This window comes from Brassica rapa, chromosome A03, assembly GCF_000309985.2.
Source record: "Brassica rapa cultivar Chiifu-401-42 chromosome A03, CAAS_Brap_v3.01, whole genome shotgun sequence".
In the NCBI taxonomy this organism is placed as follows: Eukaryota; Viridiplantae; Streptophyta; class Magnoliopsida; order Brassicales; family Brassicaceae; genus Brassica; species Brassica rapa.
The window spans coordinates 15,399,951-15,425,169 of record NC_024797.2 but is presented as its reverse complement, the minus strand read 5'-3'; the positions used below and the strand labels follow the sequence as shown (position 1 = coordinate 15,425,169).

The 25,219-nt window shown below is 36.2% G+C and overlaps 6 protein-coding genes across 11 annotated transcripts; 2 read left to right on the top strand and 4 right to left on the bottom strand.

Moving 5' to 3' along the window:
* Positions 1–116: 116 nt before the first annotated feature.
* Positions 117–1,207, bottom strand: LOC103858946 (protein SPIRAL1-like 3). The gene is made up of 3 exons (XM_009136405.3): positions 955–1,207; positions 532–811; positions 117–425 (listed from the first exon to the last, which is right to left on the bottom strand). The coding sequence occupies exons 1-3, from the start codon at positions 1,071–1,073 to the stop codon at positions 324–326; spliced, it is 501 nt and encodes a 166-aa protein (XP_009134653.2). The 5' UTR covers positions 1,074–1,207; the 3' UTR covers positions 117–323.
* Positions 1,208–5,796: 4,589 nt separating this feature from the next.
* On the top strand, positions 5,797–9,499 carry LOC103858943 (protein LONGIFOLIA 2). Its single transcript, XM_009136402.3, has 5 exons — positions 5,797–6,446; positions 6,580–6,632; positions 6,719–8,266; positions 8,358–8,508; positions 8,663–9,499. Exons 1-5 carry the CDS (start codon positions 6,296–6,298, stop codon positions 9,331–9,333), a joined length of 2,574 nt encoding a protein of 857 aa, XP_009134650.1. The 5' UTR covers positions 5,797–6,295; the 3' UTR covers positions 9,334–9,499.
* Positions 9,500–9,528: 29 nt separating this feature from the next.
* LOC103858944 lies at positions 9,529–11,333 on the bottom strand. Of its 2 annotated transcripts, none has more exons than XM_009136403.3 (2): positions 10,847–11,333; positions 9,529–10,773 (listed from the first exon to the last, which is right to left on the bottom strand). In XM_009136403.3, exon 2 carries the CDS (start codon positions 10,720–10,722, stop codon positions 9,586–9,588), a length of 1,137 nt encoding a protein of 378 aa, XP_009134651.1. In that variant the 5' UTR covers positions 10,723–10,773; positions 10,847–11,333; the 3' UTR covers positions 9,529–9,585. The 2 variants fall into 2 exon arrangements, with proteins under 2 accessions (XP_009134651.1, XP_009134652.1); XM_009136404.3 differs by having other exon boundaries at positions 10,964–11,330.
* Positions 11,334–11,752: 419 nt separating this feature from the next.
* On the bottom strand, positions 11,753–17,433 carry LOC103858942 (transcription factor TCP13). 4 transcript variants are annotated; one of them, XM_018657808.2, is made up of 5 exons: positions 16,133–17,433; positions 15,045–15,843; positions 13,455–13,834; positions 13,110–13,399; positions 11,753–13,018 (listed from the first exon to the last, which is right to left on the bottom strand). In XM_018657808.2, the coding sequence occupies exons 1-5, from the start codon at positions 16,387–16,389 to the stop codon at positions 12,864–12,866; spliced, it is 1,881 nt and encodes a 626-aa protein (XP_018513324.2). In that variant the 5' UTR covers positions 16,390–17,433; the 3' UTR covers positions 11,753–12,863. The 4 variants fall into 4 exon arrangements, with proteins under 4 accessions (XP_018513324.2, XP_009134647.1, XP_009134649.1 ...); XM_009136399.3 differs by lacking the exons at positions 11,753–13,018; positions 13,110–13,399; positions 13,455–13,834 and having other exon boundaries at positions 14,694–15,904; positions 16,133–17,432; XM_009136401.3 differs by lacking the exons at positions 11,753–13,018; positions 13,110–13,399; positions 13,455–13,834 and having other exon boundaries at positions 14,694–15,871; positions 16,133–17,432.
* Positions 17,434–17,541: 108 nt separating this feature from the next.
* Positions 17,542–22,067, top strand: LOC103858941 (ninja-family protein AFP4). The gene has a single exon (XM_033288786.1). The coding sequence runs from the start codon at positions 21,105–21,107 to the stop codon at positions 21,924–21,926; it is 822 nt and encodes a 273-aa protein (XP_033144677.1). The 5' UTR covers positions 17,542–21,104; the 3' UTR covers positions 21,927–22,067.
* Positions 22,068–22,689: 622 nt separating this feature from the next.
* On the bottom strand, positions 22,690–24,728 carry LOC103860116 (LRR receptor-like serine/threonine-protein kinase RPK2). Of its 2 annotated transcripts, none has more exons than XM_018657799.2 (2): positions 24,521–24,728; positions 22,690–24,076 (listed from the first exon to the last, which is right to left on the bottom strand). In XM_018657799.2, the coding sequence occupies exon 2, from the start codon at positions 24,060–24,062 to the stop codon at positions 22,917–22,919; it is 1,146 nt and encodes a 381-aa protein (XP_018513315.2). In that variant the 5' UTR covers positions 24,063–24,076; positions 24,521–24,728; the 3' UTR covers positions 22,690–22,916. The 2 variants fall into 2 exon arrangements, with proteins under 2 accessions (XP_018513315.2, XP_033144676.1); XM_033288785.1 differs by having other exon boundaries at positions 24,563–24,706.
* Positions 24,729–25,219: the final 491 nt, after the last annotated feature.

The following is a 25,219-nucleotide window of genomic DNA, read 5'->3' as shown; positions in this document are numbered from 1 at the left end:
GATTGAGCTTTTATTTAGTTCACACTCATTAGAGCCGCCGTGTTCCGCCGATTCGAGTGTGGTGAAAATGCTATGATTCAATGCCTTTTGCTGAGCATTGTTTTGTTTCATTATGATTATTTTGTTTGTTTGTTATTTCTTGAAAATCTTAGAAAAATAAACACAACGTTTTAAGATGGTCTACAAGCACACAAGAACAGATCAAACTCAAACGTTACCCTCCACCACAATGAATCACACAATGTTTTTAATTGATGGAGGGATGATATAGCCACACATTTTTTGATGATTTACAAATCGGAAAAAGCCAAACAAAGCAAACTTCATTTCTTTGCAGAATCAGCAGAAGCACTTGGTCCACCAAAGAGATAGCCAAGAGAAGATCCTCCACCAGGAGCAGCATGAACCTTAGTAGACGGCCTCTCCTGCTCTCATCATCATCCAAACCAAACCAATCAAACAACACACATTTTCATCAGTTTCTAAATCAAAAGTTTCAATCTAAAAATGTAACAAAGTCTATTCCTTTACCGTGAGGAAGTTGCCACAGTTTTGGCCTTCTGATCTGAAGTAGTTATTAGGACTTCCTCTAACACCTGCAGGTATCTTCTTATTCTCAGTGACCGTGGTCGTCGTGGTCGTCACCGGTCTCCCTCCGGTTCCGTCTGTGGTAGTTGTGGTTGTTGTCGTCGTTGTGGTCCCCATTGTTGCCGCAACGGCGGAAGGAGACTCGCCGGAACCAAAGAGGTAATCGAGAGAGCTTTGGTTAACACCATTGTTCACTCCTCTAGCTTTACCCATCGAGATAGATCTGAAGATTTGAATATGTTTCCAAGTTTGTTTCAGTCAGATCAGATACTTAGATGAGAAGAGAGATCTAGATAGTATTGTAATTGAGACATTAAAGACATGTGCGTAATAATGAGACAGATCAAAAAGGATTGGGTCTTTTACCTCTTTTGTAGTTCGTAGTGGCTTCTTCTATGATTGGCTGCAAATCTAGGAGGAAGAGAAGCAACAGATGGAGTAATGGATGTGCACAGTGAGACAGTGGAAAAGAAAAAGTAATCCATAATGGGCTTTATGGGCCTTGTTTTGGGCTTTTGTTTAAAGAAGCCTCTATTGTTTATCAAAGGCTTTGAAAGTCTGGTGGTTTGTGGACTATTATGTATCTATTTATCAAAGCTCTCTCTTGTTACTTATTAGTAGGCTAGTGGGGTTCTTCTGAACTTCAGTTGTGTGAACCCATGACTTCAAGGATGATCATCATCAGAATATATGTACCATCATCATCATCATTCGTCAACTTCTTTAAAGATTTTATTTGATTTTGGAATATGGCAATAACGACATGTATGAGAACATAAGAAGAAAAAAAGCATCATGGCTTTGAATCTCTCTTTTACTTTTCATTTTGCGCTTCGTCACATAAATCTTCTTGCATGAATGACCTTAAAATTATTCCAAAGTAGATGATCTCATGGAATAAGGGGGAAGATATGATTCCAATGTTTCTTAGAACTTTAGCATATCGTTTTTCTTTTTGGTTCTGACGTATGTTCAGTGTTGTCTTGAACAAAACCAGAGGGAGGTTTTTTTTGTAACTTGTAACAATGAGCTATTTAACATGGGTCGCACCAAGTGATTATATCAAACGAAAAAAACAAACATTATAGATACTAGCAAATTAATAATAAAAAAATAATAATAGTGTTGAAATGGGCTCATTTTGAATATTAACATAGAAAATAAACATTTTCTTGGCGGAGAAAGATACTTGCATGGTTTCCATGCCTCACCTTTGGCAGTTGTACGCCCATTATGTAAAAGTGATTGTGCATTTTCTTTTTCATATTATTAAGGTTCCAATCCCTTTTTCACATGTGTTAAACAAAATGTATTTTCTGCAAAGAATCTAACAAACTCCAAGTCCAAGGTACATGAACTTGTGAGCTTTAGTTAGCTTATGGTTCAGATACCGACTGAAACACATGTATCTTGAATACTAAGATTTAGTTACGAAGTACGACGTAATGGATGCCATGGGGGGAATATCAAAGTGATAATCAGATCTTTGATAATCAGATATTACGTCGTACTAATTAATTTACCAAAAAATAGGTTAGTGATCATCTTTTTCATAAAAAATGCTTTAACAATAATTATTGAATAAATTTTACACTTTTGTTTTTTAATGTTAACCAAGATATATCATCGTCATGTTTAAGTCTGATCGATAAGCGATGACCATAAAAAGGGACTGATACTGGAACTTCTTAATTATATTTTGTCTTCCGTAATCTCAGATCCGTCGCATGTGACATTGAATTACAATAGATACTATAATCATGATGAATAAAGGAATCTTGACTATCTAAATGATAAGAGATCTATAGTTTCAAAAACATATTTCACCGTTTTATACGAATACTAATAGGAAATATAAACTTGTACATTATTAAAAAATTTAACTACGAAAAATAATTATATTCATATATTGATGACTATACGCCAAATGATGTCGTCAAATATGAAGGCATAGCCAAAAACAAGTACTAATAAATTCACATAGAATTGTGATTCGTTAGGTTTGTCCCAACAAAAAAAAAAAGAATTGTGATTCGTTAGGTTCTTTATAAATATTTCTCAAGAACTTCAATTATAATTGTAGATAAGCGATAAAAGAACTATTCATTCCTTTCCCATATGATAAAAAGTTAACTCATGCATGAACATTTAAAGGAGAGAAACCCTACATAAATTAATGCTGAAACTAAACAAATGTTAGTTGGGTGGGTGATGATGGGGTGGGATCATGTGCCAATAATTGAACTAAATGAACTGAACTTTGAAACTTAACGTAAAAGGATATACACTGATCTTTTAAATTGATTTTCAATAAATTGCTATAATTAATATTTCTTTCGTTTCTTATAAATGACTTTTTATAAAAAAAAATTTCTGCAAATTAGTTATTTGTCAACATTTTATGTTATATGAATTTTTATATTTTGTAGTATATAATCTTATCATTTGTTGAATTGTAGTTAGATATATAGTTAATAATTTAATATTTATCAGTCTCACAGAGATGCATATTTTTGTAAAAAATTCTTATCAACTGACAATGTCTAATTATAAACTTTAAAAATATTAATTGTATTTTTCTAATTTTTATTAGTTTACAGTTATAAAATAAATAATAACAAAATATGCATTTATAAATAAAATAAAATATATTTAATTAATATGTGTGAAATTTTAAAATTTGTAATATTTGAAACATGGGAAATAATATTTTATTTAAAATTTTATTTATTTTACGAATTTAGTGGTTTTGATATTTTTATTTATTTCGTAAAAATAGCAGTTTTGTGTTGTTAATGTAAAATTCGAATATCATTATTTTATATTGTAATTCTATTTTTTAAATAAAGTGAAAAATTCAAAATTACAATTTATGGAGGGAGGAAGTATATAAAAGATAAATATACTTTTTATAATTTTAATCTATATTAACAGTTCTAAAATGTTACCTATAAAAAAATTGAGAGTGAAGCATGTCATTTATTTTTCTTCGATTACGAAATTATAGATTATAATTTCTTCTTATGGAGTGAAGCATGTTTGGTATTTCATATACTCTAGCTTACTTAGCAAATAAAGTATGTTATATGACTGATGAAAACCGTTCATTTTATGATAATATTTGCCATATAAGTCTTCCTTAGGTAATTACTTGATTATCTCATTTATCCAAACTAGTTAACAATTCAACATTCTGACAACACTGTCTTTTTGCGTTGTTGTTTTAATGCATAGATGAAACTTTATACACATGTTAATCATAGTATCATCACTCTTTCTCTTCTCCCTGCATTGATCGAACCCAAGAAGTGGAGCTGAGCCCACAAACCAAAAAAAAAAAAACTTTATACAACCTAACATATTAACATCAATGAAGAATCTCTCATCAGTACACGATACATATGTATGCATATATAGTGGAGATATATATCAACTTGGAACAAAATTGATTATTCCCAAAATTGGTGGCTCCTCTTTAACTTTGTATCCACGTTCTCTCGTTCGTAACACACTGAAAAGTTGTTATCTTACGCTGTAGTCAGTTGTTAATCAAAAACTGCTACTTAGGCAAAAAAAACTAAAATATCATGAAAACACGTTTATAAACAAAAATATTGGAAATTTACAACAAAAGAATAAAAGAAAAAGAAGAAGAAGTAGCGCGATTGATATTGATTGTTACGATATTTGAAACCAAAACTAATTAATACTCATGAATAAATAGTATATTCCTTGGTACTTTCAGTGTCAAATCAATTAAATTTGTTTTCATGTGAGCTAAAGAAATTTCTTTTTAAAATAAAGAAAAAATAAATTAAATAGATTAAGATGTCACGAGCCCCACCTTCACAGCACATTGTGGAACAAAGCACGTGATATGCCCACATGGTTCTGTGATTAGAACATCTAGGGACATAAACCCTCAAATCAAAGAAAACAAAAACTAAAAGACGACGACTTTAATATATAATGCTTATCTACCTCATTTTATACGCCATATTCTTTAACCTGCAATATAATAATTCACATCATCTTATGCTATGAATTTAAAACATAAGCAACAAACTGATTTGTTAATAACCAGAAAGCAATGAACTGTTGATAATACTCGTGGAATGTCCACAAAACATAGATCTTTTCCCTTTTTTTTCAAAGTTGACATAGATCATCATTCACTACATATACCTACGATTCATTAGTTCAATTCATCATTTTGCTCTACCAGTTTTACGTCCATATACATTATTACGCATCACTCTCTCGGTAACTATTGAAATCTCTACATCAACAATAATATTATTTAAGATTCAAAAAAACAATAGTATTCCATATAAATTATTTTCAATCCGTAAATATTATCTTTGTTCCTCGGCAAAAACAATAAATAAGGACAAAAATCTATGGTTGAACAATTACCTGTAAGACCCACCAATCTCAGACCATGCAAGCTTTCGTCCAGTTCACCAATCCACTTCCTCTCATAATAATTTATTTTGATTTTATGCTGCCATTATAATAATTTCTCTTATCCTTTTAGATAGATAGATTTATTTCTTAAAATATGCTGTGTGTTTCTGACAAACTCCACATGCAGATGTAAAGGGCCACCAAGACTGAGAATGACCCACCTTCATTATTTTGTTCACATGGATGTGTAAGGAGGAAAAATCAGCTAATAATAACTCATACATAAAATTATATGTCTTTCGTACTGTTTTTACTAAGAGATCAAACCAAAATAGCATTTGGTGATTAAAATATAAAATGTTATCTGATATATCAGAAATTTCATGCTCTGAAAATATAGTTAACTACATATATAACATAATAGTGAATAATATCAAAGTCTAATTGATTAAAAGTGTTAAATGTCTGCTGAGATAGTTTTTTAAACTACGTTTTTCACAATATTGAATTTTAACTAATATTGGATTATTATTATTAAACTATGCATCAACTAACTCTTTTTGTTTTCTGCTGAATATCGGCTAACTAATTTACACCAGCACATTAAGATGAATCAACAAACATACAAAGTGAACATAACATTGCATATAATATATCCAAAGTATAACCAAAAATTTTAGAACTTCAAAATCATTTAATTTTTTTTTTTTGTATAATAAGTAATAAGCCTTATGCTCTCATGTGCATAACTTTCATCTTAAGAGATGAACCAGATTCCTCTTCATGTGCCAAGCAGAATTTTTCAGAGCTCTTAAACAATAAAAGAATATAAGATTAGTAGGTATAATATACTAAAGAAATAAAGTTCTCACATGTCTAAACTTACATGTGAACACATGTACATTCATTACATTATATATGGTTCAAAGGCTCAAAGCTCCCTTTGACAGTTGTATGTGCCTTTAAAGATAGAAACCTCTTTTTTCTTCTGAATAACCGATAGAAACTCTTTCTTTTTCCCTTTCCTTCTTTCTTCTTCAAGGTAGCCTCCAAAGCAAAAAACGAAAGAAGCTAATCTGTTGTCTGGTCATAACTTCACAAGAAGCTATAGGTTGTCCTTAATGTTGGCTTCTTCTTGTCACTTTCTTCATTTCTTCTTCTCCTGAAACAGGAAAAAAGAACCGTTAAATCTATAACAGATTAAGAAGAAGAAGAAATTGGTAACTGCAAAAGCAGAGTGTATATGAAAGATTGTGAAATTTCGTTTTTATTTAGTTATCCTTTTTGAGAAGAAGAAGATATGTCTGCAAAACTTCTGTATAACTTGTCAGATGAGAATCCAAATCTAAATAAACAGTTTGGATGCATGAATGGGATCCTTCAAGTGTTTTACCGGCAACATTATCCGGCGAGACCAGTCTCCGGCCATGTAGAAAAGTCTTTGCCTTCAGGTATCTTAAATTCTCTCTCTCTCTCTTACTAAATCTCAGTTTAATGTTTAGGACCACCAAAGAAACAGAGTAGTCTCACTTGGAACCAAAAACTACTGGTTCATAGCTAAGAACAAGGGTGCTCATTTTGCAGGAGAAAGAAAAGATCTTGTCAGTGAAATTAACATGGAAAGTGATAAAGAAACGGTAAGAATCTTAAACCCTTTTATTATTTTGTTTCATCTCTGAGAAAAAAATAGCTAATAAAACAGACACTTTAATGGGAATTGCAGGAGAGGATTACCAAGAAGAAGAAGAAGAAGTCTGCAGTGAAGGATAAGCATAGAGTCTCTTCTGAATCTTCTTCACGGCCTTCGTTTTCCTCTTCTCCACGCTCCTCCAGCTTCTCTTCTGCAGAAATCAGTACCGCAACTTCTCAATTCGATCAGCCTGGTGAGAATCTGACCAGAGAACAGCTCAATGCTGGACCGATGATGCCGTTTGATATAAAGGAGCTTGTGAAAGGCTCTATTAATAGAGAAGTGAGAACCAGACGTGACGAAACGACAGCAGCGTTCACTCAGCATCAGCAGCAGCCAAATTCAGCTAGAGCTAGCATGATGCTTCTCAAAGAAGCATCATTGAGATCATCATCTCGGAGTTCTAGTGAGTGGAATGAAGGTAGAGGAATGGCTGCTAGGCTCAGGGAGAGTCCTCGCTTTTCATATGATGAGAGGGAGATGAGAAACAAGACAGGCTCCAAGTTGAAAGAGACACCGAGGTTGTCATTGGATAGTAGATCAAGTTGCCCACCAGAGGAACCGGTAACAATGAGTCACAGGAGATCAAATTCAAGCGTGGTGGCCAAACTGATGGGACTTGAAGTCATTGCAGACAACTTTGATACTGAGCAGAGAAACGAGAACCGGTTTTGCGACTCCCCAAGGCCAATGTCCCGAGTAGAACCAACATCTCTAGGGAGATCTAGAAGCGTTGGCTCAATCAAGAAGCTACCTGCTGCTTCTAAGTTTCCATTGGAACCAGCTCCATGGAAGCAAATGAAAGCAGGAGACTCCGCACTGACGGTTTATGGCGAAATTCAGAAGAGGCTTACGCAGTTGGAGTTCAAAAAGGCGGGGAAAGATCTCAGAGCTCTTAAGCAAATACTTGAGGCTATGGAGAAGACGCAGCAGATGATGGACGGAAGCAGAGATAACACAACTCTGATGCAGAGAACTCAGCAGCCAGTTCCAGCTGCAACAAGTCCAGCCATGAACTTCAAACCTTCACTGCCACAGAACGCTGCCTTACCAAATGTCAACGTTGGCAACCCCAGACAAATTCGAAAAGTCACCTCGGGGAAGCAGAACGCGATGGATTTAACCCCAAGGCCAGGCCTCTACAAGGGCCAGCTAGATTCGACCAAGAGCACTAGCCCAAAAACATTGAGGTCGAGGCAAGTTTTAGTGGCGGATTCTAGCTCAATGACCAAGTCAGGTAGGAGCCAACAGCAAAGCGTTAGCCCAAGAAGGCAGCCCAAAAAGCTCGGGTTTGAGAGGCAGTCCCCACCCACTACTCCAAAATCAGAGCCAGGCAAGATCCAAAGGCAGCTCGGTAGACAGCAAATGGAGTCAGTCTCACCGAGAAGGAAACAGGGGATAAAACCTCGTAGTACTCTTCAGCAGCCTGATGAACGATTAGGCCATGCAAGCAGTGACTTGAGAAGTTTAAGAACTGACAGCAACATAAGCTTGAGATCAAATGTTGACGTCGAGGTTACAAGCAGACGCCAACCCGAGAGAAACTGTGACTTCCCAGAGCTGCACACCCCAAAACAAAGGGTACAAAAACGGATCTGTTTCTCTGACAAATCTTCCCTAATCCCTTCTCATTAGTATCATATAACTGAATCTCTTCTGTTAACTAACGCAGAGTCCAGACTTTGGAATCAAACAAGACAGACCATCTCTTAAACCTCTGAAAGTTACCGTTGAACAACCGAGCCCTGTTTCAGTTCTTGATGCAGCCTTCGATGAAGAGGATTCACCGTCCCCTGTGAGGAAGATATCTCTTAGTTTTAAAGGTGAGAAACTTGCAAAAGAATAATCTTCAGACTGATTAGTGACCAATTCATATATCGTAGCAATTACAAGTTCATCAATTTCAATTAACTACATGGATTCACAAGGTGTTGGTTTGAGTAATGTTCTCATTTTTTTTCTTTGTTATCTTACCAGATGACGATGCTCTACGTGCTGAAGAACCTGTGTGGATAAAGAAGCCTGTGAGCATCTGCAGATCGATAATATTGCCTGAGAATAAACGGAACCCAACGCAGCAAGACTCTGATCTCCTCAAATGCTTCTCTGAAGAAAATGCAAGCGGCGACCACAAGTACATCTCGGAGATATTGTTGGCATCAGGGCTTCTAAGAGATCTTGAATACAGTATGATAAGCATTCAGCTAAACAAAGCACGTCTCCCCATCAACCCTGGACTCTTCTTCATCCTGGAACAGAACAAGGGCATGGGATTAAGACAACATCAGACAGATCCGACAGAGATAATCAGGAGAAAACTCATCTTCGATACCGTTAATGAAATTCTAGCTCAGCGGTTCACTGCAGAAGGCTGTACCAAACCACAGCTAACTGCAAATCCAATTTCAACAATGGAGAATATATCAAAAGGGGAGCAACTTCTGAAGACGCTGTGTTTGGAGATTGATAGGCTACAAGAGAACAACTCACAGTGTATCTTGGAGGACGACAAGGAGGACCTCATATGGAACGACCTGCAATGTCACGGCATGAACTTAAAGGCGTTTGAAGGTGAGACCCCAGGGATAGTGTTAGATATTGAGAGGATGATTTTCAGAGACTTGGTTAATGAAGTTTGCTTCTGTTAATTTTTATTGGTATCACTTAGAATTGTAAATGAATGAATCTTACAGAGGAAGAGAACCCTTGGTTTCTGGGTTTTCAACAAAACCCTTTTGCCTGTTCTCTTCCTACTTGTTTGTGTAACCAGCATATATATATAGGTCTAATTAATAAATAACAAGTGCTAGAGCATATGAATTGGTTAATCATAATAAACTAAGTTAAAGGCCAAGCAATCATCTTTTTATTCTCAGGATGCTAAAAGCATCTGACAATACCTATATAACAACATCTGGGCCGAGATTTGCCAAGTCAAATCTTTCACCATTTTCTTCGGTTTCTGACTTCTTCTCCCTCTTGACTTCACCTTCTTGAAACCACCGACGTCCCTGGACGCTCCCCTTTATTGCCAAACACGAAGGTCTCTTTAAAGTCCCAATCTTGAAACACAACAAAGTTTGCTGTGGTCTTGCACCACCTTTCTTCTTTCCATCCTCTGATTCAGATAATTTGTTCTTGTTGTTGATATCATCACATGGAGTAGATGCCTCAAGAACTGGGATGTGACTGTTGTTGTTGCTTGTATGCTTATCAGAAACGTGACTGATGCCAACAACTTCATTTGAAAGCTCCAGAAGGCGGACCACAGGTGACACTTCATTCTCTACAAACCGAAGAGGTGCGGCAAGAAACGGATTACCTTCCATTTCTTCTTCTCCTTGTGTTGAATTTCGAGCACTCTTTGGAGATTTAAGTACTTCTAACCCACCACCATTGAAAGAATGCTGTATACTCGGTAAAGATGGCCCATTTCCTTCGATTGTGCCTACATTAGTTTCGGGAAATGCAGGAAGCCAAACAGGGATGTGTTCATATGGAGGTTCTGCTCCAACCTCAGAGAAACTAGGAGCACCTCTTTTCTCTTTATTAATCGGGAAACGGGGAAGAGCATAAACAAACGGCACCTCCTCCGCTTCTCCTGTATAACGAATAACATCCTTGACTATACCAGAATCACCAAGACAACACTCAACGTCTGAAACACCAGAACCAGATCCCAAATCCGTTAATGCCTGAACAATATCCAGAGAGTTACCCTCTACTCTACCGGCCACGTTAGCATAAAACTGAGCAGACTTCCCAATGCTCTGGATATACTGAACCGCTACGCCGGTTAGCGTATCAAGAGCAGATTCTTGAAAAGCACTAAACCTAACCCCCTTCTGAGACACATTAACCTCTACATTCTCGCAAATCTGAGCCACAGCCATTCTCGCTAAGACGTAAGCGAAATCATTGCCTTGAAAAAGCTCTCTCTTGCCGTGAGATTCTCTGCTCTGACTTCTTCCACCTTCCCCAACTCCATTGCTCATATTCAAACTTACAAGTTCACCCAACATAACATGTAGAACCATTTCTCGAGGGAAAAAGCAGCTCAATTCACACAAAGTTCTCTACTTTGGCACCTAACAGATGACAAAACATCAGACCCTATTATGATGAATTGCCAAAAAAAAAAAAACTAAGAGTTGAACACACCGTTCCACAAGCGAAACCCTAAAGCTTATCGATTGGGTTCAATTGAGCGCAGTAGAATGCAACAGACGACACTGGGTGAGAGTAAACCAATCCGGTTAAGGGAAGTAGAGTGCTTACCAGAGAGAAGCAACTTTCCCCATTGCAAAACTCACCGACGGAGACAAGCTTCGGCAGCTAACGGGAACAAAATCAAAGGTGGGATTCGAATCGAATGCGAGAGACTTAAAGAGAGAGCTCCAAAGTTTAAACACTCTTCTCGATCCAGCAGATAGAAGATTTTGCAAGTTTCGGACTTTCGTTAATCTATTTTTTATTAAATTAAATTAGTCCTCTACTAATAATCGAATTATTTTACAGGTTTACATCGAAGATGTAATATAATTGGAAAGTACACAAATTATTGCGGGAAATAATACATATTTCTGTGACGAAAAGTAATTAAGATCGGGAAAATTTTGAAATCCACATACATATTTTTTTTTTTTTATCAAAGAAATCCACATACATATATTTATAGTTTTATTTTAAAAAATGAAAATAGATTAATTTTGAGAGGGGCTCGTGCGCTTTGTAGCTTGTCGAACAAAATCTCAATATAATGGGCCTTGAAGGTTACCCCATTATCTAACGTAAAGGCAACGGGGAGAATGCGTATACATACATAAGTTATGTAACATAACCAACAGTTTTTTACCACATCATTGGTACAAAGTTCACCGATACATACTATTTCATTTACCGATAATTGGTACAAAGTTTTTGAACACATCATTTTTTATCACATATACAATAATGTCTCTTATCAACAAACTAGAACATTCACTAGGTGATTTCTCACACGGATCCAGCACAATCTAAAGTATATTGCTGTGTTTTTCACCACTGCAAAAACGAGTATCTCCCAAAACTTGGAATATAAATGTCTCTTAAACCACCTAATTCTACCACTAAAAATATAAGATTACAAAGCTATTCGTAAACCATTAAAGTCGTCCAAGGTGAAAACTCAACAAGTAAAACCAGAGCCGTTGGTGCCATAAGATCAGAATTCAGTGGGTGATCAACCGCAACCTCACCAAATGGTGCATATTCTTGCCAAATTCTTTTAGCTAGTAACGTTATAAATGTCATTTTCTAATAACAACCACTAATATACTGCATATATAAGACCTACACTCGTTTTTAGAGATTTGCAATCGAAAATACAATTCAGTTTCATTAATGTAGTATATTTTCAGTTTATTTTTTCATCAGACAATCTTATTAAAAAAAGTTAATCATGAAACATACATTTTTATAAATTGTGCAGTTGCAAGCATGTCTAATGAGTTGTCATCGTTATAGTTTTAACAAAAAATATTAATGAGTTTCGATATAACTCGTAGACAACAACAAAAATAGACTAGTGTACTGACAGTGAAGAGTGTACATCAAAATATATGGCAAACTTTTTTTTTTTTGAGAAAGGGCTGTTAATATATGGCAAACTTTGAAATAAACAATATATATATGATGCATAATAGCTAGAGATCGACATGGAAGCTTTTCGCAGAAAGTATGATGATATATGACACTATGACAGAGTGACAGAGCATTGGATCGGTAGCCTTTTTACTCTAATCAATCAAAGAAGATCGTACACACTATTATTATTTACAAACTTTTTGTCTCTATTATTCCTAATTAACTATTTTCTCTTCCTCCTTCGTCTATTTATTATTCCCCATTTTTATATATATCTGCATGTATCATTTTTTTTTTTTTTTTTAAGTAACATATTTAATATTTAAAAACCGGCCCGAACCGGGAATCCAGTATCGGTTACAACTTTAAATCCGACAAAATAACCGCATCTAATCGTCCCCAACTAGATTCCCTTACACAAACCTCACCCGGCGCAGTTCACTAGTTAGTTTCAATTTCCACAGAATCGTTCACCGTTCTCAACCGTAGTAGACACATCCCGGGAAAGTGGAATAAACCCGGAGTTACCTGAGTTGCCGGTGCCTTCCCGAGCCTAGGAGACCGCCGCCGTCCTAGTTGTCTTCCTGCCGGAGTAGCTGGATCCCGATGACTTCATCATCATCGCAACCGACACGGTCAATGAAGCGCAAAACACCGGACTGTCGGGAGAGGAATGCTTACCGTCAATTGCCGAGGCCACCAACACGTCTACACCCTCCAAACCAAAATGGGATGCACTGGTTGCAAACTCCGAATACATAGTCTTCGTAACCTGCAAAGAGAAGAAGATGCAATCTACCAAGACTCCAAGTAGAGATCCCGGCACTGGGATGATCGATCTTCAACCGGGTCTCCAAGCTACGAGTAACACCAACAGACTCATAAGATGCTACCCGCAGCTTCCGGTCCGGATCAGAGAACCTGATCCTGTACTCCCTGAGCTCTGGCCAACACATCGGTGGAGAACCGAGAGCAAGCACCAAAGCGGAAATGAAGACGCCACTGACCTCCCGCGAAGAGGCTGGGCTATGAACCGAAGACGAGAGAGATCTAGCAAATGGAGAGAGGCCACCGGAGGAGAAGCCATGTCTGCCATAGACGACAGAAGCGGCGAAACATCCATTAGCAACACACGAAGACTCACAGAGAAGTAACAGCCACACGACCACCAATCCTCTGTGCACGCGCCGACAAAGAGGTCCGCCGTCTCCACCGAACGCAGTTAGACCAAGTCTTGATACAAGACGCCAAGTATCCAGACGACAAGAAGAACAAAACGCTCCACTCCAACTCGAAGATGAAACTCTTCGCTAAAGCAACAAGAGAAAAGACCAGAGGAGAGTACCAGAACTGAGTCTCACGCGCCACCACTGCCGCGACCCCGTGTAGATCTACAAAACTGAAAACGAGATCTGACGGAGCCACACCCGAAAAACCGACTTCGTTCACACCACCGTCTTGAACCGCCTCGTTGAGTCTCCAGAAAGCATCACGACCACCGGATCTATCACTTCCCGGGAAGATCTAGGGTTCCGACGACGAGAAACCTTCCACAAAATCAGACATGTCGACGGCAAGGAGAGGTGGGTGAGGAAGCAAAGGGAAAAAGAGAGGAAGGGGAGAGATGCCTCCGGCGGGAGGAGCTAACGTACACCGGACGCACTGCCGGTGCCGGAGCTAAGCGGGGCTGAGAAGATGTAGAGATGGAAGAGAGAGTCTTGGGTAGAGAGAGAAAAAAAATGATGTTTTGCATGTATCATTTATGTGTACTGTATAGTAACATTTGCATTGGTCAATGTGATACATTTGTTTGAGTTTAACATACATTAACGACGATAGCATTAGCCGACGATAGCATTAACATACATTTGTGGTACTAACTAATAACACCTTAAGTTTAAATGCGACCTACTATGCTAGCTAATAGGAGCTGTGAGCTCAAACCCATTCGCAATGAATTTCTATTTGATATTTGAGTCAAATATTTGTCAGACTCAGATGACATTAATACAATAATGTTAGGTGTATTATTTGGGTAATTGGATTTATGGATTTAGTTAAATCTTGACTAATGGTTACAAATTATCATCAAATCTAGCTACATCCACCACTTGAGTTCTACAGTACTGCGCATCAAATAGAAGCATAATCTCATATTTACTTCCTCAGTTAACCTAGTATAGTTAATAGATTGCAATCATTTCACATTATCATGTTATCTCATGATGAATCTGAATTTGTTTAGCTTCTCTTTTTAAATGTTTATACAATTTTTTTCTAGTCACTTAATTAATCTACAAAAAGACCTAAATAAACTAAACCACGTATCATATATGAGTATTTAGTGTTGCTAAATCCTATGAAGAAGCTATGCATACACAGATGACAAAATTCAAAACACATGAATGCTAATATGCTAATTCATAAATTCCACGAGTTAACGTTTAACTTGTATAGAGATATATCAGGAAAACATAGTGCAAAATTTAACTACCTTATTATTTTTGTTTTGTGTCCCCTCTGTTGCGAACACATCGAACATTTCATTGTTTCAATAATCTAATCACATGGGATTATCACTTCCTCTACTAGTCTGGTTGAGTTGGACTGACGACATTCGGTTACTACTACCATTGTTGCTACTACTACCATGTAACAATGAGTATAAAGTCGAAATGTTTTGGGATGCTGAAGAAGAAGAACTACCCATTAGTGGCATTTGAAAATGGCTTACCATTCGCCTTGGATCTGTTGTCTCCATAGTCCAGGAACCAGCTGATGAGGATGAGGGAAACAAAGATTGTGTAGTTGTTGTTGTTGTTGACAATGTCGTCATTGGACATACCAAGAACTGTGATGGAAATGGGACAAGACTATGTAGTTGATGTTGATGATAATCCGCCTGAAAACTCGAATGTTGTTGATGATGATGTTCCATGTTGTGATAGGTTCCATAAGACCCAATGTGATGATTGTTTGCAAAAGAAACATCTTTTTCACCTCTCTCATTGTTGTTTTCTTCGCGGCTAGTAGTAGTAGACTCTTCTACACATCCATTGATTTTAAATCCGAGTTGGGTCGGATCTTGACCCGGCCGTTGACCAAGATTCAAGAAAGACTGATGATGGTTGAAAAGAGTGAAAGTTTCCGGCGAGACGGGCAAGGGAGGAAGCTCATCGATCTCCTCTTTAGCTACATTGAGCAGCCAGTCAACGGCTTTGCTAGGCTGGTCAAGGCCGAGGCGTTCTTGAAGATCATAGAGCTGGATAGCCGTGGGGACTGATAATCTCACGCGTCTGTCACGTAGACCACGCAACGTACACACTTTGCTGTGACGGTCTTTGCCTCCAAAGGCTCGTGAAACCCTAACAATCCTTGGATCCTTTGACTTCATCCACGACGAAGAAGAAGAAATCGTAGCTGGCCGCTTCGTAGTGGCTACGGCTTCTTCCGACTCTCCTTCACGTCTTGTCCTAGTCTGACCTGAAACGTCGTCGTTTGTATCTTTCCAAGGGCCGGTATCCATGATGCTACTGTCGAGATCTCTATCTTTAGTCTTTACTACCAAAACCCCAAAAAATGTAAATCCAATAGCTGAAAATTTAAGGCAAAAGGATAATTTTGCAAACAATTTAGTTTAAAATTCTAAATCTCTTAATATCCTTTAGGGTTTCTGAATCTTTTATAAAACGAGTGTGGTTGACAATGTAGTGAACACCACAAAATAGAAATCATAAAAATAAAATTAAAAAGAAGAAAATTGGGGTTTGACTATGATTTGTTATATATATAGACCTAAAAACATGAGTTGCGTTTTCTTACCTGAACTCTTCAGTTTGTACGGTCCTGAGCTGAACAGCAAATCTAGGGTTTTGTTGTTCTATAAAGTAAGTAATAAGAAGATGATGATGATGATGAAGAAGAAGATAAATATAGAGAAGAAAGTATGCGATTCGATTTTCCTTTATTAAAGTATGAACAAATGAAAATAAGAAAGTAAACAAAATAAGAGAGAGGAAGATGTTTTTTTTTTTCAAAAGATGCTTTGGAAGTGAATATGAGAACCCTATCAATATCATAAGCCTCCAAATTTAGAAGAATTGCGACTAAAGTATATTTTTGTTAAAAAGCAATGGTTGTAATAGTGCAACGTGGGCACACTTCGCTATCCTCGAAGGGAAAATAAAGTAAATGCGTTGATTAAGCAGTCAAATTCATTTTCATCTTTTTGATATCATAGATCATATCTGTAATCTATATACAGATAAGAAAACATAAATCGAATATGTGATATGAATGGGAATTAAAGTACGGCAAAGAAGAGGTCCCAAACAAGTAAACGTTAATATCAAACTTTCAAAGAAGATATAGATACCAAGTTAATCAGACATATATTACGTTAAGCTATATATAATAGTAGCTTGCTAAAACATCTAACTAATACTTAAAGATAAAATTAATTAACGAAAACATTAGTGGTTATAATATAAATAATAATCGTTATGAAATGAATGCATTATAAGTATTAGTTTATATGTATAAATTTTATCAAACGGTGATAAATTAGTTTAAGTAACATTTTTATCCAGTATAAATGGGATGATATAATAGATAGATAGGACATATAGGGCTTTCCTTTTACCCCAAAATTGTGATCCGCCATGTTTTGCAGCCGCCATTGCAGTCACTAGCTAGTAAAAGTGAATTTGGGCCTATAATGATATCCTGACTGGTTAAACTAGCATCACTTACTATCTTTATTTTGGAACATATCCATCACTAGCTATTAATATCAAAGACGTAAAACTACAATCACTTCACGATGGATTTTCGTACATAATGTTTATGTAAATAAGACTTGTAGTGTGTGCTTAAACTCGCCTTTAAATTGGATATCTTAACATTTTTCGATTTTAAAGATATGTTATTTTGAGTAAACATACCGTGTTGTGTGTAACTGTATATATGGTCCCTATGTATATTTGCATGGGCATGCTGTTATCGACAATTAACAAAAGGTATACCTAATGCACGCCTCGTGTACCTTATATTCATTCATATGTACCTTTTTAAACACAAGTACATTTACTAGACATCACTAAACCCTAATTTATCTTTGCTTTAGGTGAAAACAGTTTTAACATTTTTTTATATATAAGATCTAGTAATATATGTGATATTTAAGCAGAAATTGATATATACATATATATATATACATGTATACTAATGAAGTATATGTGTAAAGTATAAAAGTAATCTGAAATAAAGATGATATTAAAAAATACTGATAGGAAAAATAGAAGCGGCTTAAGAAACAAAACAAAGGAGTGACAAAAAGAAAGTGTGATGATGATCATTTTATCTTAGGACATCACATGGTAAAAAGGAGGAAATCGGACAAACCAAGAATCCACTAAGTCATGTCTACTTCACCGACTCCAAAAGTTTGTGGTTTCATGAACAAATATTGGATTTTAATAGCTCTTCAATACTTCGAATAGATGATAATAAGTAATAGTTTAATTATGCGAAGGATCAACGAAAATAATATCTTAAATGGGTCACACGCATCTACACGATACATACTTGAAGACTTCTTACATATAAATATTTGATATAAAGTATAGTGATTTTCAAAGTTGGAGAGTAGTTATTTACCCCGTACCGACCATACCCTGTTCTTTTAATATTTTGAATGACCAAAATAATTCGTATATGATGATGGTTGTCATATATGACTAATAAGCTAAAGCTAGCAACACCAAAAAACGTAACTAAGTGAGGTTACGTGGTTATTGCTAAATAGAACACCCAATCATTAATCACTGTCGTTGAAAGAGATTAAAATCTATATGGTACCGTCGGTACGCATGAATGCCGTCCAATTCGAGACGTATACAATTTAGTTTCAACCACTGGAGTTTGACATCTTTATCAAAACTATACAAACACGTTTATATATATACACACAATATAGACAAGTAGATTTTTTTTTTTTGGAACATGACAAGTAGATAGATGCCACATTTTCGACAGTCTATCATTATATAGACAAATAACTAAATATTCCAGAGCATTGATACTTCATCTGTTGATGTAAATATATAGTCCGCATGTGAAAGAGTTAACTAATAAAGATTATGTACTCAATTTTTCATATCATAAATTTGAAAATACTTTTGGCATAGTTATGAGTGCTCGTTATATTGTTTATTGATGTACACAGAGTTACTAGAAATATAAGACAACAAACGATCATAAGTTTTGAAAAATGTGTGTTTATTACGTTGCTATACAATAGGTAGATGGAGAGTGAAGAGGTTGGACATCTCGAGAGAAAAACTGAAGAAAACAGAAGAGAAAGAGAGTTATTTACTCAATGGTTATGGTCCCCCCCATTTTCCATTCACTTTTTTCTCCTAATTAGTCAGTTTTTTTTTCTTTAATTACCAACAATTACATCTTTTAAATTTATTTGTTATTTCTAAGTTCTAACTACGTCAGTTGTATGTATGGAGTGGGCACCTTTGACAAATTAAAAGGAATGATAATTTTATTGGAACAAAATTACTAATAATTATTTTAGATATTGAAATTAATTCAGGTTTTGGTATAAATAGGTTGTGCAAACGTACGTTCGATATAGACTTGAAGCATAGTGTAAATTACCATGTTATCTAGGTTATGAATGATGACCAATAAATTACGAAGAATAATGCAGCTCTTAATATTTTTAATTTTTTTACCATTTATAAAAAATAATTTTTTTCATTTTATTTATCATCATTTTTTTATTGTAGAGAAATATATAATAAATTTGATTTTTTCTAAATATGATAAAATAATAATTCTTTTTTATTCATATAATTTTATTTTTATCTATTTTTTACCTATCAATTCTAATGTTTCTACGATGATTATCAGTTAGAAAGAGTTTTATTCGGGAGAAAGTGGCCGGTTAAATATAAAAAGCACATGCTGCATACATAATTAAAAGTAGACGGGTTTTAGTGAAAATAATGGAATCGATTAAAATCAAAGATACATAACTACTGAATCTGATTCTATTGCATAGGCTAATAAACTTTTTCTCTGCACTGTTCCTATTCCAAACACCAATCCCTATGTCAATCCATAGGGTAAATTGCTCGATAGTAACGTAACATAGTCTTCTTTATTTTACTTTTGTCATCCCCAGCATGTATATTTGTGTGTCTGTGTGTGTTCGATGTGTTTATGCAAAACATTTCTTACCAACATATATGCAATTTTTTTGCATGCTTGTACAATGGTGTGAACACTAAAAAAAACAACACTGGTGTGCACATGCACAATGCAGAGTAGGAAAATTTTCGGTTTCACAACGACAACCTTTCATGGTTTGGCCCAATAAAAGAAATGTAAACGACGACCACTATTGAACAAAAGCCCAGTCTGTTTGTAAACAAGTTGGGTCGTCAGAGAAACATCTACGGTGTGTATTATTTTATCCGCACACGCACCAATCCGGTTCCACACATAATGCTATATAATAGGATGCAGGTATTAGGTGTAGAATTAAGAAATAACATTGTAAGTGACCTTTGGAAACTCTATTACACCAATTCATAGTTTTAGATTAGGTGTACATCATTTAGAAAAGAGAGCCTAAACGAAAAATAAACCAAAGCTTGGTTGACCATGCTTATTGCTTAATGTTATCATGTCCCTGCAACTTGGCTGTATATTGTCGTGAAGTAATGAATAAAGACACACGTGGCGTACTCTGTCAAACGAAACGTGTCAATAATCTTATCACCTTTTTAGAAAAACATATTTGGATTAACATTTTTCTAAAACGAACACACAAAAAAAAATACAAGTTGGCCACTATGCGGATCCCACTTCTCGATCTGCTCTTGATTGTTTGCGTCTTTTAGGATCCTCCATTTAACACAAAAAAAGAAATACAAGTTGGTTTTTATGAAATATTCAAAAACAAATTCTTACCACAAAGACAGATGTTAGCTAAATTCTAAAAGCTTTTTTGTTTTTTTTTCTTGGTTATTATTATTAGTGAATATATATTATAGCGAGAATTAAATAGAATAAACATATAAATATTTCACAATTTTGTTTCAATAATAAATATTGAGCTTGAAGTAGCTCACATTCTTATATTATATTGTTAAGCTAAAAAAGAAAAAAGACAAAATTTTCATAATTAAATTCTGATTGGCTTATCGGGGGCCCAGTCAGGCTGGATACACGTGGCAATAAAGTGATTGTCGTAGTTGAGCACGTTGATAATTAGACACGTGTCAAGTTGTACATCAACAAGTAGCCTACGTCTACGCTAAGCTCTCTCCCCCACTTGATGGCCTTTTTCCACGTGGCGTGGTGGGTGGTCGTCTATCTTTTCTTGTTTCCACCAAAAATAATATTATTCAATATTATGCTACTAATTATATAATTTTATAATAAATATTATGCTGTATTTCGTATTTTTGTAAAGCCCAACTTGTGTGAAATATACTAAAGGGAAATTAATCCGTACCAGGTCGTCAACTATGCTTGTAAAATAATTCAGAAACATGATTTTCCTGACAAATATAAAAATACTGCAAATTGTAGTACTATAGGTTTATAATAGTAACACTTGGTGGTTATTTTAAAGACAAATGGTTTCGTCTCTCTCAATATTGTAAAACTAAAAACATATTCGAACTCGGATTCTCTGACCTCAGTTTTTTTTCAGATATTTGATCAGCATTTGCTGTTTCTTTTTTTTTTAGTTTTGGTTCTTTTGAAGATCATGGAGATGTTAAGAGCAAGGGGAAGCAGCACAAACGGCGTCGTTCAAGTCCCTAATCTTTTGGGGAAGTTTTTCGTCACGAGCAACCATTTTTGTCACAGAGACTCTGAGCATGGTGAGAGACGGGAAGAGGCAATGAAGAAGGATGAAGATATTGAGCTAACGTTAGGTCTTTCTCTGAATGGTCAGTTTGGTACGGATCCGAGATCGAGGAAGAGGAAGAACTTTGAATTGGCTCGATCTTCTTCCATACCGGAAGGTTTCGTCTTCGACGGACAAAGATCCGGCGGAGATATGCGGCAGACAGGAGTTTCGGACATGTTCCAGCTGGATCGGACGCGTTCTCTGCCTGTGGAAACGGAGATAGAGGCGAAGAGGAAGCGAGCGGAGAAGACAAAGGTCCAAGCCGAGGCGAAGACGTTTCTGTCATTTAACGTTCCTCCTCTTCCGACAAAGGAGAAGGGAGAGAAAGATGGTTTTCTTGTCCCCGGTCCGGTCAGCGGGAGGGGCAAAAATGGAAACACGGCGAAGAAAAAGAACCAAGAAGTTTCGGGGATGGAGAAGGCGAGGAACATTTTGGAAGACATGCCTTGTGTGTCGACGAGGGATGTCGGAGCTGACGGGAAACGCGTGGAAGGGTTTCTTTATTGGTACGGAGGGAGCAAGGAGGAGGTGAAGATAGTGTGTGTTTGCCACGGCAGTTTTCTTTCTCCGGCGGAGTTCGTTAGGCACGGCGGAGGTACGGTGTCCGACGGTGGTGGTGATGTTACGAGTAACCCGCTTAGACATATTGTTGTTAAACTCCCTTCTTCTTCTTTGTAGTTCGTAATACTCTTTTTAGGAACCCAATTGTTGTTAAACCATATGCTAATTCATTCCGTTTGCAAATCACATTGAGTTTCTATAAGGTTAATTGTATTATTTTCAAACTTTTATAACAATTTTAGGCTATTTTCAAAATTATTACAAAGAAAATAACTCAAAACAATATAATAAGGAAGGATTACTAGTAGAAGAATTCTAGAGGAGTTAAAAAAATATATAGTTTTTATTTTTATTAGCTTATATTTTTGTAAAAATATTAATAAAATTATTGTTATTAGGGTGAAGACTTTTAAATTTCATTAAACTTTTATTATTGAAAATTGTACATATCATTGATTTAGAATTTTTTTTTAAAAAATCCATTGTTATTAGGATGTAAATTTTCTTTACTTTAATTCATAAGATTCAACTTTGAAAATATTATGTATACCCATAAATTTTAAAAAATCTATGTCATAAAAACACACATGTACAAACACAAACCAACAAAAAACTACGAAACTATATGAAAACTGATATAACATAAAATATTAACCCACACTAATAGCACATCTTTTGTTAATATTTTTTTGTCAACACTTTGTTAATAATTAAACAAAAGATACAAAACTTATGGGAAGTGTTAACAAAAACAAACGTATTTTGTTTAATCCGGATTCATTCTGTTTGCAAACCACATTGAGTTTCTTTCTATAAGGTTAATTGCAATATTTTCAAACCTTTTTAAAAAAATTAGGCTAATTTTCAAAAGGATTACAAGGAAAATAACTCAAAACTATAATAAAACAATCTACAAGTGGGTAAACATATTAGCTACATTTCTTAAATGATCTGGATTCATTCTGTTTGTCTAAGGTTAACTGTATTATTTTCAAAACTTATTAAAAACAATTTTAGGATATTTTACTAAAACATTACAAGAAAATAACTCAACTATATAAAAAAAATTTTACAAGTGATAAAAAACATATTACCTACATTTCTTAACTACACAACACGAGTCTGGAGCTGAGGTTGGAGCTGCTTCAACCGCTGTACAACTTGCTTCATCGTCGGTCTCGTCGATAAAGAATCCAACGTACAGATAACCGCTAAGTGCAGAACCTCAACGAGATCATCATGCGGACCAACATCCCACAAACCGGCCGTGAAAAACTCCTTGGCACGTCCCTGTCTCAACAACATGTCACCCCACTGCACAATGTTGAAACCGTTACCGTACCTAACAAAAGACGGATCAAGCACCTTCTTGTCCGAGAGCAGCTCCAGAAGCACCACCCCGTAGCTGTAAACATCCGCTTTATCCGAAACCCTACAAGTCATCGCATACTCGGGCGCCACGTAACCAAACGTACCGGCCACGCCAGTCGTTGCGTGCGTTTCCGAAGCCCCGAGCAGCCTCGCTAACCCGAAATCAGATAAATAAGCGTTGTGATCATCGTCCAAGAGGATGTTGCTCGGTTTAACATCGCGGTGGAGAACCCGCGGGACGCATTGGTCGTGGAGGTAGGCGAGAGCTCGAGCTACGTCGAGCGCGATCTTGTGAAGAACTCTCCACTCCACAGCTCTCGTGGAACGTTCTCGGATGAATCTCTCGAGGTTGCCTCCGGGGAGATAGTTGTAAACCAAGAACATCTCGGTCTCGCTCGCGTGGTAACCGATAAGAGTCACGAGGTTCTGGTGCTTAAGCCTACCGAGAGTCTTGATCTCTGCGTGGAACTGTTGGACGCCTTGGAACCGTCCGATGGAGAGGCGTTTGATAGCAACGACGACGTTTTGGTCTTCTTGAGAGATTATTACCGCTTTGTAAGTTGCTCCAAATCCGCCGTTACCGATGAGATTACTGGCGTTGAAGTTTCTTGTAGCGGTAACTACGTTGTCGAAGGTTATTGAAACTCCTATGTCGATGAACATAGTGACTTCTCGTTTGGTGGTGGTGGACATGATCTTTGATCTCGGATGCAACTTCCGAGTGTAGAGGAAGAGAATCACAAGAGCGATGAGAACCGAGACGATGGCTGAAGCTGATGCGATGGAAGCAATCTCTAGCGAGTTGTATCCGTTGCCTTTCCCTGACGAAGCATCGTTTTCGAGTGGCGAAGATGCATAATCTTGCGTGATGGAATCTCCCATGGGGCCTTGAGAATCTGTCGAGAGAAAACACGTGGCAATCAGTAAGAATAAGATGAATGATTAAAACATCAGCAAAAGCTCAATTGAATTAAACAGTCCAGACAAGTAAAGCAAAGTAAAACCACAGCTTGGAATGTATTAGAATAAGCAAAAGCCTTGCTAGTTAAACAAAATCAAGAAAGCAATCAGAAATTTTCATAATTGAATTAAAATAGAAAAGACAACCTTTTGCAAAACCAAACACTAAACAGAGGTTCCTATAAAGACAGAGATCAAGCTCATTGTAAATAAACTAACTTTATCTTCCAAAACCTAAATAATCAAGTTCTTAGGTAGAACACACACAAAACCCACAAATTAAGTTCGAGTTTGAAGAAGCCCACAAGCCAGAAAATAAAATAAAATCAAGCAAAGATGTCATCTTCGCGACTTATCCCTACACAAAATCCTAAACCCACCTCTCAAAGTCTGCTATTTCGAGCAAAAATCCTTTATTTTAACGTTCGAAACAATTTCAGGACCGAGCCTGTAACCCTAATTTAGCGAGATGATGAGAATAGAAAGCTTTTTAGTGAGAGAAACAGATATGAAGGAGAGAGATATTGAAGTTTAAAAGAAAAGAGGAGAGAGATGAAAATTCAACACTATCACACGCGTCTTTTTCTTCTCTCTTTTTAATTTTTAATAATGTATCAAAATCTTGTCTGAACGAAAGAGTAGGGTCCACTTTGCTTATTTACTATTGGCTGACAAATCATTTTCGTATTTTAACTTCGAAGAAGCATTTTCTATTCATTAATAGTTTTTTTTTGGTAATCTTCTATTCATTAATAGTTCTATAATAAACACATTATTGTTTGAAAGCCATTCAGATTCTGAGAGATAAGGATTTGTATTTCTCAGGCTATAACTGGATCAGGGCCGGGCCTGAATAGAAGCTCATCAAGCATGTGCTTGGGACCCGGCAAAAATATAGATTGTTTTAGGGCCAATAAAAATCTAAACAGCATGTAGCTCTACTGGAAACATTCTTCTAACAGTGAAAATTAACATGGGTTCAAACGTCCACACCTGCATCTTTAAATATTTTTGCTGTTTTTTTAGAAACAAAAGGACCAAAAATATTTTTTGCTTGTGGGCCAATATTTTTCAGGCCC

Coding starts and splice junctions, on each gene's coding strand:
- LOC103858946 (XM_009136405.3), bottom strand. CDS start 1,073: ATGGATTACTTTTTCTTTTCCACTGTCTCACTGTGCACATCCATTACT. Junction 812..954: donor CACTACGAACTACAAAAGAG/GTAAAAGACCCA, acceptor TCAAATCTTCAG/ATCTATCTCGATGGGTAAAG. Junction 426..531: donor ACTGTGGCAACTTCCTCACG/GTAAAGGAATAG, acceptor TGATGAGAGCAG/GAGAGGCCGTCTACTAAGGT.
- LOC103858943 (XM_009136402.3), top strand. CDS start 6,296: ATGTCTGCAAAACTTCTGTATAACTTGTCAGATGAGAATCCAAATCTA. Junction 6,447..6,579: donor AGAAAAGTCTTTGCCTTCAG/GTATCTTAAATT, acceptor CTCATTTTGCAG/GAGAAAGAAAAGATCTTGTC. Junction 6,633..6,718: donor TGGAAAGTGATAAAGAAACG/GTAAGAATCTTA, acceptor TGGGAATTGCAG/GAGAGGATTACCAAGAAGAA.
- LOC103860116 (XM_018657799.2), bottom strand. CDS start 24,062: ATGGGAGATTCCATCACGCAAGATTATGCATCTTCGCCACTCGAAAAC.
- LOC103858944 (XM_009136403.3), bottom strand. CDS start 10,722: ATGGTTCTACATGTTATGTTGGGTGAACTTGTAAGTTTGAATATGAGC.
- LOC103858942 (XM_018657808.2), bottom strand. CDS start 16,389: ATGATATTGATAGGGTTCTCATATTCACTTCCAAAGCATCTTTTGAAA. Junction 13,400..13,454: donor CGTGTGGCTGTTACTTCTCT/GTGAGTCTTCGT, acceptor CGTCTATGGCAG/ACATGGCTTCTCCTCCGGTG. Junction 13,019..13,109: donor GATCTCTACTTGGAGTCTTG/GTAGATTGCATC, acceptor TGGAGGGTGTAG/ACGTGTTGGTGGCCTCGGCA.
- LOC103858941 (XM_033288786.1), top strand. CDS start 21,105: ATGGAGATGTTAAGAGCAAGGGGAAGCAGCACAAACGGCGTCGTTCAA.